The following is a 17059-nucleotide window of genomic DNA, read 5'->3' as shown; positions in this document are numbered from 1 at the left end:
AACTTGGATACGTCTTTTGATAAATTACCGATAAAAAAAAAACAAACTCCCAATTAAATTCAGAGAAGTATTTTAAAAAAACAACAAGATCATCAATATTTTATTAATAATTTTATCCAAAAAAAAATCCTTAATCAACCATTATTACAGAAACTATTGATAACTACTATAACTTATAAAAACTATCGGCTAGCGGGTAGAAGCATAGTAGAAGTTATCGGATCCCCACGGATTTAGTTGAGTTGGTAAGTGGTAAATTGATTATCACATGAGATCTTAGGGTTGAATCTCATGGCTAACGGGACATAAATCCCTGCAACTTGTGCAAACTCACCACACTTGCCATTTGTCTTCTTAGTCACTGTGATTTACTTCCTCTGTGTTGATCCTGAGTCGAAATAGCGAGGACATTAAGGGCGAACGTATTCACCTTTTACCAAATAGTAGAAGTGATCGGATAATTGTTATACATATAGAAGTTACTCGATAGTTGATGCAATATATAGAAGTTTGCAATAAGTTGTTACATGTTGTAACTATGATGCAAGATCATCCCAATATGGCTTGTTAAATTTTAAATGATCATAATTTTTTACTATAAACTTAGAATTAAACTCTATCAGTACTCATACATACAAAATTCAAATATCTACATTTATTATTAAGAAATTTGTAACCACTAAGTTTGGACCAAAAAGGCATCAAGGCATGGTTTAGGCCATTTTCCAAACCTCCAAAGATTTTTTTTACTATTTTCATAAATTTTTATTTTTATGTTAGGATTTTTTTATATTTTTTATATATGTGTTGAGATATGTCTATATTAGTGGCATGTTGTATTATTTCCTTCTGATAAGATTTATGTTAAACAATTTCTTTTTCTAATAGGATTTTTTTTCGCTACAAGATAGAAATTAAGGTTCGTATATTATGATTTGTTTCTTTTCGTTTAATCTTAGATCTAAAGTCTATATAACCATCTGTTTTTATTTTTGGAGATTTCTCTTCTTATATTTTCCTTAATTTTATCTTCTCGTTAGCCTACGCAATAATTATTATCCCGTCCAACATCAAACTAACATATAATATTTATTTGAAATACAATAGGTGTTACAGAGTCTTTTTAGTTTTGTTTTCTTCAATGAAAACAATCAAACATTGTTTTAAACAAGTTATTACTCTCTAATAAATAAAAACAACTTAAGATAATATCATTGTAGAAGTTAGCAACTTGTCCCTAAGGCGTAGCACAGCTGGAGGGCGCATGGTTTCGTGGTCGAAAGGTCCAGAGTTCGATCCTCGCGGTGTCATTGTTGTCTGGGATTAACGTCTCGACTATGCGCTTTCAGCTGTGCACCTGTATTTACCTCCCTCCATATTCATAGGACCGGCTCTAGAGGGGTCGTTGATGTGATGATTCCACATTGTAGAAGTTAGCAACCAGTTGATATAGCATAAATATCACTTTCTAATAAATAAAATCTACATAAAATAATGAAATTATTATAAAAGTTAAAAATTAACTGATATATGTTGTAAAAGTTAACTACTGCAATCTAAATTTTAAAATCAATCTAGCATATTTTGGATAGTTTACTTTAAATCCGATTTAACTATGATGAAAATGAGCTATCATCTAATGATTCGTCACTAGAAAATATTTCTTGCGATCTGAAATACAATTTGAAAATACTTCATAGGTTACATTTGTGAGATCCTCCAAAATATATGTCAAATTAGAAGCATACTTTTTAGGGGTGAGCAGTTAACTCATCCAATGACGGATCCAGAAATTCAAGAATTGAGGAACGATTTTTATGCGGAATAGGGATGATATCCTCTATCTCCACTAGTAGAATCCCATAATACTATGAGGTCCACCGCCGGTAAGAGGGGACGACCACCGATGCCGCCCCCCTGGATCCGCCCCTGAACCCGTCAAACCGACAAACCCGCTTATACCGATCCGATCCGAATAGAAAAAAAAATTGCCGAATATAGGGCCGGATGTAGGGTTCTAATGTTGCATTATCTGATCTAGTAGGGGTGGATAGTTTTTTATCTCAATAACTGAACCAACCCAAACTGTGATCACCCCTACTTGTAACAACTACTGTCGATAAGTTGCTACATGTTGTAGTAGTTACTGTCGATAAACTGCTACACGTTATAGCAGCTACTGACGATTAGCTGCTACAACGTGCATGTCTATTATCATTTTAAAATATTTTATTTTTTTACTGTTTTATATTTATATTTTATATTTCATTGGATATAGGATCGAATATCCAAATAACTGACAATCCGTCGGATAGCTGATACACAATAACTGTCAGGTATAGGACCGATGTAGGTCTTGATATTATATTATCTGATTTAGTAGGGCCGAATAATTTTTTATCCTAATAATCGGACCAATCCGATTCACGATCACCCATAATATTTTTCCATCATAAACAAATTAGAAGCATAATTTTACAATATAAAAATATTCTGCACTCGTCCACAGTAAAAGGTGAAAAAAGGCCATACGGTTTTTTAGCAAAAGGCGCCAATTTTTTTATATTTACCTAAAAAAACACCCTAATTTTAAAACTTCAAAAAGAAATATTAAAAAATAATGTTATTCCCTTCTTACCCTTCTCGCCAACCTCTTAAATCCTCTCTCTCGTCGTTTTCCATTGTATCTCATCTCCTCAAGATTAAAAAGAGTCTGATATATTCCCATATCAGGTCCATCGTTAGGCCTGATATGATCCCATATTAGACCCATGGTGGGTCTAATATTTTTCTATATCAAATATACTATGGGCCTTATATGGAACCTGAGCCTGACATTTTCTATATTAGACCCACGCTGGGCCTAATATTTTTTCATATCATGCATGTTGGGTCTAATATGAAAAATATCAAATCCATGTCGGGCCTGATATGATCTAATATCAGGCTTAGTGCATGCCTGATATTTTTCCATATCGAGGCCATGTATTGAAAAACAACGTAAGATTTAGGAGGTTGACCGGAAGGGTAAGAAGGGAATAACATTATTTTTGATATTATTTTTTATAATTTTGAAAATAGAGTGTTTCTTTTGATAAATAAAAAAAAATATGACTGTTCCTTTTGTTAAAAAATCGTAGCCAATAAGTTACCACCTATCAGGAGAAATAACGTTATTTAAGATCATATTTCTTCACTTTGATAGGTAAAAAATAGAGGGAAAGCATGTGATTCCCAACATCCTTTACTAGGTATGAAAAGTAATGTTTTGAAAGTTTATATCTTTAACTGTCAACTAATCCATAATCTAATATTTTTTTTAATCTTTGATTGTGTGTAGGTACCTAGGTTGATCGAATATCGAGACAAGTGATATGCAATAGAATAGAACAACAATAAAGTGGTTACATAATTAGGGTTTTATTTTTTTTACTTGAGTAATTTAAGAATACTTATATAGCTTGGAGAGCTTATGACTTAATAGGGTTGAGTGATGGATATGACTTAGCGTGGCTAAGATAACATGCTCAATGATTTTGAGGTCCGAATAGATTAAAGAATGATGTTATGGGATTAGGGGTGCAAACGAAGCGAATTGATTTGAATTGGAAAAATATATGATATTCGAAGTTCGAAATACAAATAATTTTTACTCGAGTTCGATTCGAAGTAAAATTTGAGTTCGAGCTCGATTTGAATTGTTCGAACCTTGATTTGAGCATATTCAAACTATAATTCTGACTTAAATTTGAATTCAATTCAAATTATTTGAACATTAATTTGAAATATTTAAGTTAAAATTATATAAAAAGAATTAGAATTCGATTTGAGTTTGGCTCACGAGCGGCTCATGAACAATCGAACATAATACTATAGATTTGAATTCGGTTTGAAAAAATATTCGAACGTGTTCGAGTTTGGCTTGAATTTTATAATTTCAAATACGAATTGAATATTTTTTGAGCCGGCTCAAATAACTCATGATCCGACTCGATTCATTTGAACAAAAGAGCATTGAGGTGATGTATGGTGCATATTGGCAACTTCATGGCTCGGGGTTCATGTAGATTGAAGAAAGTTGTGTGAGGCAAATTGAGGGATTATAGGATAAGGAGCATTGAGACGACAAGGATAAAAGTAGATTGAGGCAATAGGTGAAGGATGATGGATAACATAGGGAAGAGTCGACGGTTCGTGCACATTCATGAGACCAAGTAATATGATAGGAGATGGTTGAGGAATAAAGTTAAGCTCCAATGATAAGTCTTTAACAAGCTATGAGTGTTAAATGATCTATAATCCTTAGGCATTGAGAGAAGAGCTCAACATAAGTGAACTCAACCTATGAGAACTACAGAGTTAGAGTCAACATTCGATTGACAATTGATAATCTGAATAAATTTAATGTTTAAGGTTTACCAGTTAATTAGTATTAGAATATAATTAATCAACTAGTGGATGAGTTAATGGATGAAATATATAATTGATTACAAATTAAAATTCTAAAAAAATAGATCCGTTATATTAACGGTCACTTGGTGCTAGTCATACGGATATGGAGAGAAGTAAATACAAGTACACAGACGTTGAGTACATGATAGGGTAAATCCCGTATCGTCAAATTCTGAAAATTGATCCCTGTTCATTACACTAGAAATGCCATGTATTTATCGTCTGCGCTACGCCTTGAGCACTACAAACTAAAATCCTAAAGGTAGATCCGCTACCTTAGTGACCTCCTAATACCGGCCCCCATGAATATAGAGAGATGTACATATAGGTGTATGGTAAAATAAACTCCAAATCGTTAATTCCTGGAAATCTTAGAGTTATCATAAAATGAGGCTCATAGTTTAAAGCCAATGTTGAAACACTAGCCTAGAAATTAAAAAGGAATAGAGTTGGGAGTTTTAACAATGTTAAATAAATGTGTTAGCAATTGTTATAAGTAGGGTTGTAAATAAGTTTAGCTGAACTGAACTCGAGTTTGTAGAGTTGAGTTCGAGCTCAAACTCAATATTTAATTATGGATTCGAGCTAGAGCTTGTTTTTGTTTTATTTTATTTTTAATAAATAAATTAATATATATTATATATTATAGACATATATTCTCACTTACTTGTTTGGTTCTACAAGCCACCAAGCTAATAATAATTAAGCTCAATTTATAATCAAGCTGGCTCAAACTCAGCTCGAGCTCGGTCAACTTCAAACTCGAGTTGAGTTTTGACTGAATGATTTTACGTACGATCCATGAACGACTTGACTCATTTGTACCTCTACTTATAAGTGTGATTCTTTATATGATTTCATTTTCCCTATATTAATTGATTGTGACCTTACTAGTTCAGCTGTAAGAGAAGGAACAATCCTATTCACCCATCTAATGTAGTCATCCCGTCCCTTAAGTTGCTTTATCAATTGACTTAATTCTTATACCGATCAACTAAATTTAATTTTAGCTGCTCCAAGGCTGAATCCTCATCTGTTAAGAGACCATGTCTCTTTGAAACTTCCTTATTTGTTAAGGACTAATCAACCTTGATTTATTTGGATGTTTGACAGTCATAGATGATTTTTTTAGAGCTTCATCCATTGTATAGTTAGTTAATCCTAATCTATTAGGACTTTTATTTATCAAGTCTCTGATCAATCTTGACATACTAATATTCTACGTGCCTATAATTATCATTTTACGAGAGTTTAACATTATTGACATTCAATCAACTTTGATCTACTGTATTTTTATCATTTACTAAGCATCCGATGATATGTGACTTGCTTGAACTTTATGATTGTCTGAGCATCTAATCCTACTCGATGTACCTAAATTTATCTCTACTAATAATCCAGCCTTTTTTAGCTTATTTGGACTTCCACTATCAATAGTATTCTATTATGCTTTTCCATTAGCTTATTTGGACTTCCACTATCAATAGTATTCTATTATGCTTTTCCATTAGCTTATTTGGACTTCCACTATCAATAGTATTCTATTATGCTTTTCCATTACCAACTACTCATCTGTCTTTTTTGTTTTTTCAATATCAATATTTGATATATTTAAATAACAAATATAGGGCTCAAATATCAAAATTTAAAAGACTAAATTGAAATTAATTGGACAAGCAAAATGAAGAATTTATAAAGACATGATATCTTGGCATAGAGTCTAATATTCATATGTCCCTGGGTCATGATAAAATGATAGGATATTTAGATCATTATTCAAATATTCATGGTTCGAATTTTAGTTATGATGAATTTATAAGGATTTTTTCTTCAAATGAAAAATAAAACATGTAATTAAAGAATACTTACCTAATATTTAAAGTATTTGTAAATTCATTGTTTTAGAATAATTTATTGAATCGATTTAATCTAATCTTTGGCTACATACTTTAATATATGTATATATATAAAATTATAATTTGAAAATTTTGTATATTTTTTAAAATAAACTTGTGTATATGTTAATATACATTTGTTTTTTTTGTTGTCCTTTCCCAATCGCGCTCCCGGGCCGCCGGCGAGAGGGTTTTGAGGAGCGGCTATTGAATGGAAGAGTTGGACGACTGGGGGCTCAGTGCAGAAGAGCTCAACTTCCTGGAGGAGGATGCTATCAGGAAAATCTCTGAGAGGAAAGCTTCCTCCGCTGCCTCATCTTCTTCCCCCCTTGCACGCCAAGCCGACGCCTCCAAGAACCCACTTTTCAAGCCGGTCGACAAACCGCCTTCTAAGACCTCCTTAGAATCCCGCTACGGCAAGGTAACGAGTTAGGGGTTGTCCTCGTGTTTATGTAATTCCGTGTTTATCTGCTTGGCTTGTCGATTAAGCAAAGCTGGACATTTTTTTTTTAAACTTAACGATCAATCTCCTCTTTGCGATAGAGTTTTGTTTTTAACCTTTAACCGGTTCTTTCAGCCTTTTTCTGACTGTGAAGGGAATTTATGGGCATCCTTTATCCAAAACAGTCACGAGAACTGGAAGGATGTTTCTTTTGTTCAAGTTTCTGTCTATGAAGTGAAAAATTCGATCACCACTCTCGGTGAACTGCCAAATAAAGGCCTCCATGAAGTCATAGCATTATGGCTGGTAGATAGTCATGTGCAATATGAAGACAACATTTTTGTATTGGTTTCTTTTTTTGTCTTCCATAGATTTCCCCTGTAGGTTATGATGATTATCAATTCAAATGAATTGCGATTCTCGTGAATCTCTTGCTTTTTTTAGTCACATGCACACATTTGCTTATGATAAGTATGCTTATTGTCAGAGATAGTAGATGGCTTTTCTAGCACTTTTGGTTGATTATATAGGCAAAGGCCTCCCATTCAATTTTAATAATTTTCTGTCGAGCAGAAATATGAAATGTGAAGCCAACATGCAAGTTTTTTGGTCACATGCACTCATTTGTATATAGCGAGTGGGTTCAGAAGCAGTGAGTTGATGATATAGGTACCGTTTCATGTCTTACTTGACCACATATAGCATCCTTTTAGATTTATGTTTATCACCTTTAGAATTCCTATGCATCTTTTATGAGCTCTCTAGTGTCTCGACGATGCCATTTCTTATAGCAATCTGAATGTCACTTTTGTGACTTACAAAATTCATGCTTTTTTCCATTTATTGCTGCCATGTCTGTTCTATTTCTGCATTATGCCTCTTCACCTTGGGAAATGCTAGGATACGAACCTACTTTTAAAGTATCATATCTTGATATCTTGTTTAGGTTGAAGCCTTTCCTCCTCAAGATATTTCTTCAGCTGACATATCCACAGGGACAGGTACTTTCCTTAAAGTTCTGTTTTAAGTAGTCTCGTGTAGGAAAATTTGAGCTTACTTGGTTTACCTTTCTAGGGGAAAGCACCAGATCTGCCCTACCCACACTTTCTGTCAGATTTTGTGTTCATGAAAGTGGTGCCATTGCTGCAAAGTTCTCATATCATGCGGTAATTCATCTTCTCAATACCTACATTTCACGTATTTGGACTTGTATAGAACTATCTGTTATTTTATAATTTGTATGTTCATTCCAGTTACTTGTAGATGCTTTTCACAAGATCCCAAAGACGAGCTGGCATGCAAAAGAAAGGTATTGTGCCCACTTTTATGAATATTCTAAATGTTGTTTTAATTGGTTTCTTTACATTTTCTATTCCTTCAATGATAAATCACTAGGCTATGGATGTTTCCTCTATCATCCTTGGCAGTGGCTGAGGAGGTTCTTAGTGCAGTGAATGGTGCAAATGTTGAGGTATTTCTATTATTTTATACTGTCTTTTCTCATGTTTGTGGACTATTAGGTATAGTTTTTTTTTTTTCCCTTTGTTTCGGTTATGGATTCAACAAAGTGGATCATATCAATGAAGATATTGGAATACGCTATGGCAAATGTTGTGTTCTTTTACTTTTTGGATCAGTAGTGTCACACTAGTGAGGGAGTCAAAGTTCACAAAGTTTTCCAAAGTAATCAAAATTATTTGCTCAAATAACCATCATTCTTAGGTAGAGAAGCTAGACGTATTGGTGCATCGTGCCCTGGGAGCTGCCTCTGCTGTTAATGATCTTCGAGGTAAATGCCCATACATGTGTTAGAGATGCTTAATGACCTCTAACTGCGTGTCAATGATTACAATTATACTAGTTATTATAAGTTTGCATTTGCATTGCCTCCATGGTTGTATTTGTGCTTCAGGGCATTGTAGTCATGCTATTACCTTTCCAAGTTAATTGATATGCCACATCATTCATCCTTATATCACAAATGAAACTTGAATCCCATGGCCATGGGCCCATGGTTTTACATCTGAATGAATATTGCCTGATGAGAGCGGTATGTACTGGTCTGACAAGCATTGACATCAGTTAGGTACAATGGACTGTTTTCTGCTGTAATTTCTTATTTGTTTGTATGGAATTGAACCATTCAGTTTCTTCAAACACCAGTGCTGTACTAGTGTCAGCTCCATTTGGTACTAGACAGGGACAGAGATTTTTTAGTTTGAACCATAGTCAAGTATATGATTCACTTTAGTTAAATTAGTAATGATTCTTTGTTTGTTCGTCCTCTTTTCGGTTTCAGTTTTAATCCGTTTCAATTTGTTCTTTCACATTTTTGACCTTTTCTTGTATTTAGAACTAGAAGGCCTATCTTGAAGCTCGCATTTTATGAGTCCACCTTTTCTTCTCTCTTGGTAGTGTGCATCATACTTAAATCATTGCTTCTTTTTTATGGAGTTTTGTAAGGTCATTCTGATGTAGAGTGTTGCAACACTTTTCTAATATGTTCACTCCTTTTTTTATTGATAACTCTTGTATTAACTTTTTCCAATATGATACTAATTAACCTTCTGGAAAGATCTCTATGACAGGATGCCAAGCTATCTTGAGACGAAACTTCTACCTTTCCAAAGAGAAGGAGTTAGGTATGTAGTATACTACTGTTTTTAAAGATAATATGGATCCCTATCGAAAGGTATAGGTTTCATTTGACCATATATTCTTCTACCTTTCGAAGAAGTTAGGCATATAATATACAACTGATTTTTGAAGAGAACATGGATCCTATACAAAGGTTTAGGTTTTGAATAACATGGATCCTATATAAAGGTTTAGGTTTCATTTAACCATTTACTCATGTTTGCAAGATTGTAAGTTGTGTCTAGTTCATGGTTTGAAATATACCATGTTAGGTGGCATGGTTGAAATATACTATTTGTATATGATAGAAGCATGAGATTGTCATGAGTTAACTCTCCGGTATTTCTTGTACTAATCATGCTGATGAGTATCATGTTGTGCTGACACTTGACATGCTTTGACACACTTATGCACATATCCATATGGATTCAAGTATAGTTTGAAATCTCGTATATCGTGTCAATGTCATGAATGTCTTATCATAATGAGACTTAATACCCTTTATATATTACGATATTGATCAAGATGAATTGAGATAATGTTATTTTTTTTAAACTGGTGTCCATACAAAATAATATCAAAATTGTACTATTCTAGATGGAACATAAATTCAGAACTTAACTATATAGGTATCTTATGTTCTTTTCCTTCTACATCTTCCGCTTTACACCTCTAATTTGCCATCGACACCATACATAAAACCTCGACATTATACAACAATAACAACCAAGCCTTTATGCTACTAAGTAGGGTTGGTTATATGTATCCTTCTATATAATTGGGCTTGGTTCCCTACTATATATATATATATATATGTAAATATATTTTATCTTATTTATCGTTGCTAATCAAGTTTTCTTTGATCTCTCTTTTCTTCGATTGATGTTGTATTGATCATGATCTCACATCGCTTAATGGAATATTTGTTGGTTGCCTAAGTACATGTTCATACTCTCTTAAACTCATGTCTCATAGTTTTTCCTCAATAGGTGCAACCTTAATTTTCTCTAATATTTTTATTTTTTATCTTGTCTATCCTCGTATCTCTGCATATCCACCTTAATATCCTTATCTTTACAACTCATCTTCTGTTCGTGTGTTCGCTTCATAGTTCAATATTCAAATTTATATAATATAATAGATCTAGCTACTGTTTTGTAGAACTTTTCTTTAACCTTTAGAGGTACTTTACGAGCTTAAAAGGTACTTTATGATCACAAAAAACACATGATGCCCTCCTTCATTTTAATCATCTTGCTTATATCCTATGTAAAATATCTCTATTAACTCCTCTACGTTTTTGCAAAAATGATCTTAAATACTTAAAACTTTTAATCATATAGATAATTCATTATCTTCGATCTTAATAATTGTCTTATTATGTTTACTATTACTAAATTTAAATTTCATATGCTTTATCTATACTTAAGCTTAAAACCTTAAACTTAGGACATCGACACTATATTGAAACAATATCGTTCAATTCAAAAACCAAAACTCTTATTGAAGCTTGAATTAAGGTAATGTTTATTATTTTTTAATAGCTTGTTTCCTCAAAATTCTGATTTATTTGTTTCTCTAATTCCTATAGTTTTATTTTTATACTTAAACAAGTAGTGGAAAAATATCATAGGTATAAAACTTAATAAATTTACCTCAACGCACATTAAAGTACAAAAAAGTAAAATTATATTTAATTTAATTACTAATTGATATAGTTCTTTAAAAATTAGAAAATTTGAATGAAAGAGAATTGAGTAAAATTAATCTAAATTCATATGGGTGTGCTTTAATATATGTCGAATATCACTACAATTATAGCACAACAAAATTTATTTCAATTGACAATTACAATTGTCTTGCTTGTATAAGCAAATAACTAAAGAAATGGGTATTAAAGAAATAATCTCATCTAAATTTATCTAGACATGCTTCAATGCATGCCAAAGTACAATGAGTGTCAGGACAATATGATGCTAAAATGGAGCCACCCAAGTTGGAAACCAAACTTCCAAGTTCCAACACCTTGGCGCTGAACTCAAACCACTCTGGTTGGAGACTAAAACCCCAGCACCGCGGTGCTGAAATCGAGCAACTTTAGTTGGGAACAAAATATTCGGCATGGAATGAATATTTAATGCGCATCACCAGCTATATTGATGCCTTCTTTTCTTTCTTTATCTTCGTCCTTCCTCCATCTCTAATTACTCCCTCCACCTCTTGTCACTTTGGCATGGTATCAAAATCGTATTGTTTTGGTCATCACTGAAACTTTAGCTCAGAATAAGATATTAAAGCTGGGTCTAGTGCACTGTGTATATGTCCTTCCCACCTTAATTTATGCATATATAGACTAGAGAAAAAAGCTATAGATTATAAAATTGATAAACATGGCTCACGCCAAATGCTCAACAATTTAAAATCTGTCGGCACTACTTTCTCCCAATGTGGATATACATTAAAGTTTCAATACCTACATCATCAAGCAACTAAGTCACTTAATCAAACAATTTGTAAGTCACTTAATACCAATTTGTAGATATTGTAAGTCACTTAATACCAATTTGTAGATATGGAAAGATCTAAATGCATAAATCATAAGGATGACAATAATTCAAATTATTTTTCTTTTTTTTTTCTCCTTTGGTGATGCACTGGAACTTTTATGGTCTTCATTTATTTTTGACTCAACTATTTTACATTTATTTATTGGTAAATTTTTAATTACTAACAAAGATTTATTGGGGGTGATGGATGTGGACGTGAAGGTGGTGCCTATAACAATAACTGTGGTGGATGACCAAATCACAACAACCTGCTTGTTTTATGAATTTAAGTGTTTGAAACTATTTGATTTGACAATTTTCATCATTGTTTGATCACAATGATGAAGTGATAGAATTTGAATTTAATGTGGTGATGGTAGGTATATTTGGTTTCTCCGTGAGTGACTTGCTTCTACTTTTTAATAAATACGAACCATTCTATTAAAATACTTGGCAGGTATATTTGGTTTCCCATACCATTGGCTAATGCATCAAATGCATAGGGGTGAGCAATCGGTTAATAATTGAAATGATCAAACCGTTTAAATCTGATTTTTTTTTTTTTTTACTTAACCGAACCTACTGAACTTCCCAACAAAACCCGAACAAATCAAACAGTCAAAAATTGAAATAATTGTATTTTTCATCAATGCTTTTCATCAATATGATTAACAGTCGAGTTGAAGGATCAATTGTTAAACAATCTATTTGATTTTTTAAGTCTAGCAGTCAATTCATCAATCGACTGCTATAGCAATCGATTGATGATTTGCATTGACTGACTACTATAGCAATCGACTGGTAACAATATAGCAGTCAATTGCTATTTTCAGTTTAATTGGTTTAACCAATTTGTACTTTTAAAACTGAGACTGAACCTATTTGACCTAAATAACCAATATTTTAAAGAAAAAACTGAATTAATCGAACCAAACTTTAAACTTCAGTATTCAGTTTAACCAACCTTTTGCCCACCCCTACAAATGCATATACAAGCTAACATAAATAAGCTAATATAATGGCTGACACTATTTTTGAATTGCTTAAAGGAAGAACATTGTCCAATATTTAATTTATTTGCCTCAAATCTATAATGGCTGACCCTATTTCTCAGGCAGGCCTCTGAGTTATTCAACAAAAAGAATATTAATCATCAATGCTTAACTATTAAACAAAAAGAACTAAAGAAGACAACATAATTAATCGTCAAAGCTTCCAAAAGAGTTTATCATATTGGGCAAAAAAAATAAAAAACTTTCATCTACCTTGTTGTGTCTATTAAGAGATGGAGTCGGCTTGTAGCAGGCTTCAAGCAGAAAGATTTAGGAGATTACCTTAGGGCTTACTGGAATTTATACAAGATAATCTTGGTAATTAATTTTTTTGACATCATATATCTTTCGTTTCCAACGACAACACACACTCACACCCTTTAATGAAGTGTGTCTGCTTTAAAGCACAGGTGCAACAAGCATAACTTGCAGTTGGTGATTAACGATGACAGTTGTGGCTGCTGGCCACATGCTTTTTGATACATTCTTTTATATTTGACAACATCAAAGATATGAATGTTCTGGATGTGAAATTGTGACAGCCTTAAGGCACGGTGCAATGAACTTAACTTGCAGTTGGTGAAATGGCAGATGATGGTTGTGAGAGTTGAGACATTTATGACAAGCATTGGTCCATGAGTTGTAGAAAAACAATAATGAAATATTTGACAAATAAAAATAATAATGAAATAGATTTGATTAAATTGTAAGGTGGGTTGGTGCCAATGGGAGATAAGGAACGACACGAAGCAATTGTGCGACAACAATGGAGACTGACTCCAAAGAAGGTTCAATAAAATTTGATTAAATTTTGAGATCCGAGTACAAACTAGAGACTATTGGTTGAAATCTGAATACAATACAGAGTTTACTTAGAAATAGGAGAAGTACAAAGTAATGAAGATAGTGGGCGAATGATTCATTAACACGTGAAGAACATGAATCATGCTAAATTTGTTGTAACATAATTTCTGTTTTTTTTGAACTGACATTATTTGTTAATAATTTATAATTGTACATCAAAATTGTATTGATCATACCTGAATGTTTAAGAGCTGCGTTAACCATTTATCTTTTTCTTATTCCAGAATTCTAAATTTTTGTAATCTGATTTGCATGTTAAAATTTTCTATATTAGATTCATTTTGCAGCATGGTGGGCGTGTTCTTCTAGCTGATGAGATGGGTCTTGGAAAGACATTACAGGCATTGGATCTTGGGCCCAGAACTTGTATTGTGCTTTCAAGTTCTTAAGTATTTAGTGTGTAATTTAAGTTTAATCTTCTTTTATTGATGACATCCAATACTTATTTTGTTATTTCCCCTTTTGTTTGGGTCTAATGTCTTTTGGTGCATTTCTTATGGGTAAGGTAGCATTTGCAACTTTGAGAATCTCAGCCTCCACCGAGTCGAAAACTTGCAATACCTAAAGGCTTCAACTAAAAAGTCAAAACTGTCAAATGTTTGAAATTAAAACATTGTAAAATAGCATATAGTTTTTTGTTAGCAAGCTGAAATTCAGGTTGCTTAGAATTGGGGTGGTGCTCAACCAAAACATTTGCCACGCAACATTTGGTATATATGATTCTGTATTAGAAGATTGTTCAAATTGCACATATTCTTCTTCATCAATGGTTAAATCTTGGCTTCATTATGGATTTCAGTCTCTTGCCAAGATGGTATGGTATTAGTATTGACTTTTATGGACCCATGATACACAGGTGGAATCATGCCAACCTACTTTCAGACTGATTTCATTCTTTGATCTCCTTCCACTTGGCTTGAAATATTATTATTTTCAAGTTGTTTTTTTTTTTACTATCTATCTGTGGCTAGGTATTTGGAACTTGCCCTTCCATTTTGCTCCATGCAAGTCTATATTCCTTGAAATATGTTAATTAATTGATTTTTGACTACATAATTAAATTTTCTTTTGTCTTCATTTCTTCTTTGTGCCTTCAACGCTAAACATTTTTACAGTTCTGACTGTAGAATCTATTGGCCATGTCCATACCATCTTCTTTGTGCCTTTGAACATGTCCATACCATCTTAACCTATTTTCTCATCTCCTACTATTTGGCCTATTACCTATAAAAGGTAAGAAATATATCAAATTCATAGCAGTTAAGCTGGCATATGTAAAAAGAGCTTGAGAATATTTATTATTTTTTAATGTAGTACTTATGCACTGTTCGTAAACCTCGGCTAAGATGAGATTGTGTTGATGATGTTGACGGCCTGTTGAGATGGTGGTGTCACTTGGAACTAATTAGGAGGAAGAATAAGAGGAGAGGAAGAAGAAGAAATGGGAAGGGCAAGGAGTAAAGAGTAGTGGAATGCTTGTAGTTCTAATTTGTACTGTCTTGAATAGGAATCAAGGGAGAGTCAGCTGTTGCCTTTGTGTCTCAAAGAGGAAGTTAGGACGCTGCTGAGCAGTTTCACTATTGCCCAGAGTTATCCGCTCATCTCGAAGAGGATTGGAACCCTCACTACATCTCAAGCAGGATGACTACAAGGATGAACCCTTGCTTCCATTGCTAGAGTTTGAAGAGGATGCAAAGGGATGTCAGTATTTGTTCTTCACCGCTCTGTGTCAAGGGGACACAAGGACCAATAATAGATTGAGCAGACCATAGATGAGAAGGTGAAGAAGAGAGAGAAGAAGAAAAGGAGGAAGAAATCTACTCGTTCATTTACTGTTCTTGAATAATATTGGAGTTCATATCACTGATATAGGCTGAAACCAATGCATTGATCCCTTGGTATAGGTATTACATGGTTGGGATCAAGCAGAAGGTATTTATGCCCCAGGCCAATCCTGTTTTGGTGGGAGTCAATGGATGGAATGATGTATTTCACTTCTGCTGAATGACATGGAACCAGATATGAACAATGTAACTGCCTAATGCTTGTTGTCTCCATGTAGGTTTCAGACTGTCAGTATCGATGCTTCACAGCATGCAAGTTATAACTAGGCTCCATCTTCTCTATTTGGGTTGACGTCTACATACAGGGTACAACTAGGAGAGATGTTTCCATTATCATTCATTTTATAACAATCAAGCCATTTAACTAAACTTGTTGACTATAGCATCTCTTACACTGATCAGCATTTTGTCAACTCACACTTAAGTTTGTCAACTCTGTCCGTGCGAACCAGTCATGATCGGTCCCAAGCCCGGATAAAAAAGGAGGATTGCGTTAGGTTGCCAGCCAACATTAAAACTATGACAACTATTCAATGAATGAATTCATTAAACTATTGTGCTAATGCTAGATTGTTTCTGGAAGGAACGCGTTGCAGGGTTCGATGTAACGTCTCGGCAAGGACCATTACATCTCCAGAACTCGAGTGTAGTGCTCAATATGTAAGAGTTCGCGTTGTAAGGTTCAATTGTAACGTATCGATAAAGACCGCTACATCTCTACGAGAACTTGGGTGTGGTGTTAAATAGGCAAGAGTTCTCATACCATAGGTTGGATAAGAGCAAATATGATAGGAAAATTAATAATCTAAGATTTGGAATATGAAACATAAGAACCTTTTTTACACCGTAAGTAGGATTAGATGAAGCTACTAAATCAAGGTTTTGGGACGACTTAGATGAAATATTACAAAACATTCCGCCAAATGAATGATTTTAATAGGAGGTGATCTAGATAAACATGTCGGAGTGAAAAATGAGAATATGAGAGAGTACATGGGGTTATGAGTTTGAAACGAGAAATAAGGATGGGAAAACTATATTAGATTTTGTGATAATATATGACTTTATATTAGCTAATACATTTTTTAAGAAAAGAGAAAACCACTTAGTCACATTCAAAAGTGGGAATAATAAATCGCAAATTGATTTTCTTATGGTTAGGAAGAAGGATAGAAATATTTGTAAATATTGCAAGGTTATCCCTCGAAAAAACTTAACTACCCAACATATGTTAGTAGTATTGGATATATGCCTTAAACATAGTATGAATAAAAAGAAAATATATATGACTCCTAAAATTAAGTGGTGGAGGTTAAAGTATGGGAAA

The 17059-nt window shown here is 33.4% G+C and overlaps 1 protein-coding gene across 6 annotated transcripts in view; it reads left to right on the top strand.

Annotated features, from left to right (window-relative positions):
- The first annotated feature begins 6488 nt into the window (after positions 1 to 6488).
- The window catches only part of LOC122023597 (SWI/SNF-related matrix-associated actin-dependent regulator of chromatin subfamily A-like protein 1), a 51145-nt gene continuing 40574 nt past the window's right edge, over positions 6489 to 17059 (top strand). For 5 of the 6 annotated variants that reach the window (XR_006123169.1, XM_042581793.1, XM_042581794.1 and 2 more), the window contains exons 1-8: positions 6489 to 6768; positions 7736 to 7790; positions 7864 to 7955; positions 8043 to 8098; positions 8185 to 8260; positions 8512 to 8578; positions 9365 to 9431; positions 14163 to 14229. Coding sequence is in view for 5 of the 6 variants with exons in the window: in XM_042581793.1 (XP_042437727.1) it covers positions 6559 to 6768; positions 7736 to 7790; positions 7864 to 7955; positions 8043 to 8098; positions 8185 to 8260; positions 8512 to 8578; positions 9365 to 9431; positions 14163 to 14229 (690 nt within the window). In the remaining variant the exon portion in view is untranslated. Of the gene's footprint in view, positions 6769 to 7395; positions 7459 to 7735; positions 7791 to 7863; positions 7956 to 8042; positions 8099 to 8184; positions 8261 to 8511; positions 8579 to 9364; positions 9432 to 14162; positions 14230 to 17059 lie in introns of those variants that run through there. The other variant, XM_042581796.1, reaches the window with a different exon arrangement.

Source organism: Zingiber officinale, chromosome 9B (genome assembly GCF_018446385.1).
Source record: "Zingiber officinale cultivar Zhangliang chromosome 9B, Zo_v1.1, whole genome shotgun sequence".
Lineage (NCBI taxonomy): Eukaryota > Viridiplantae > Streptophyta > Magnoliopsida > Zingiberales > Zingiberaceae > Zingiber > Zingiber officinale.
The sequence above is the reverse complement of the archived record's forward strand: the minus strand, read 5'-3'. Positions and strand labels throughout refer to the sequence as shown.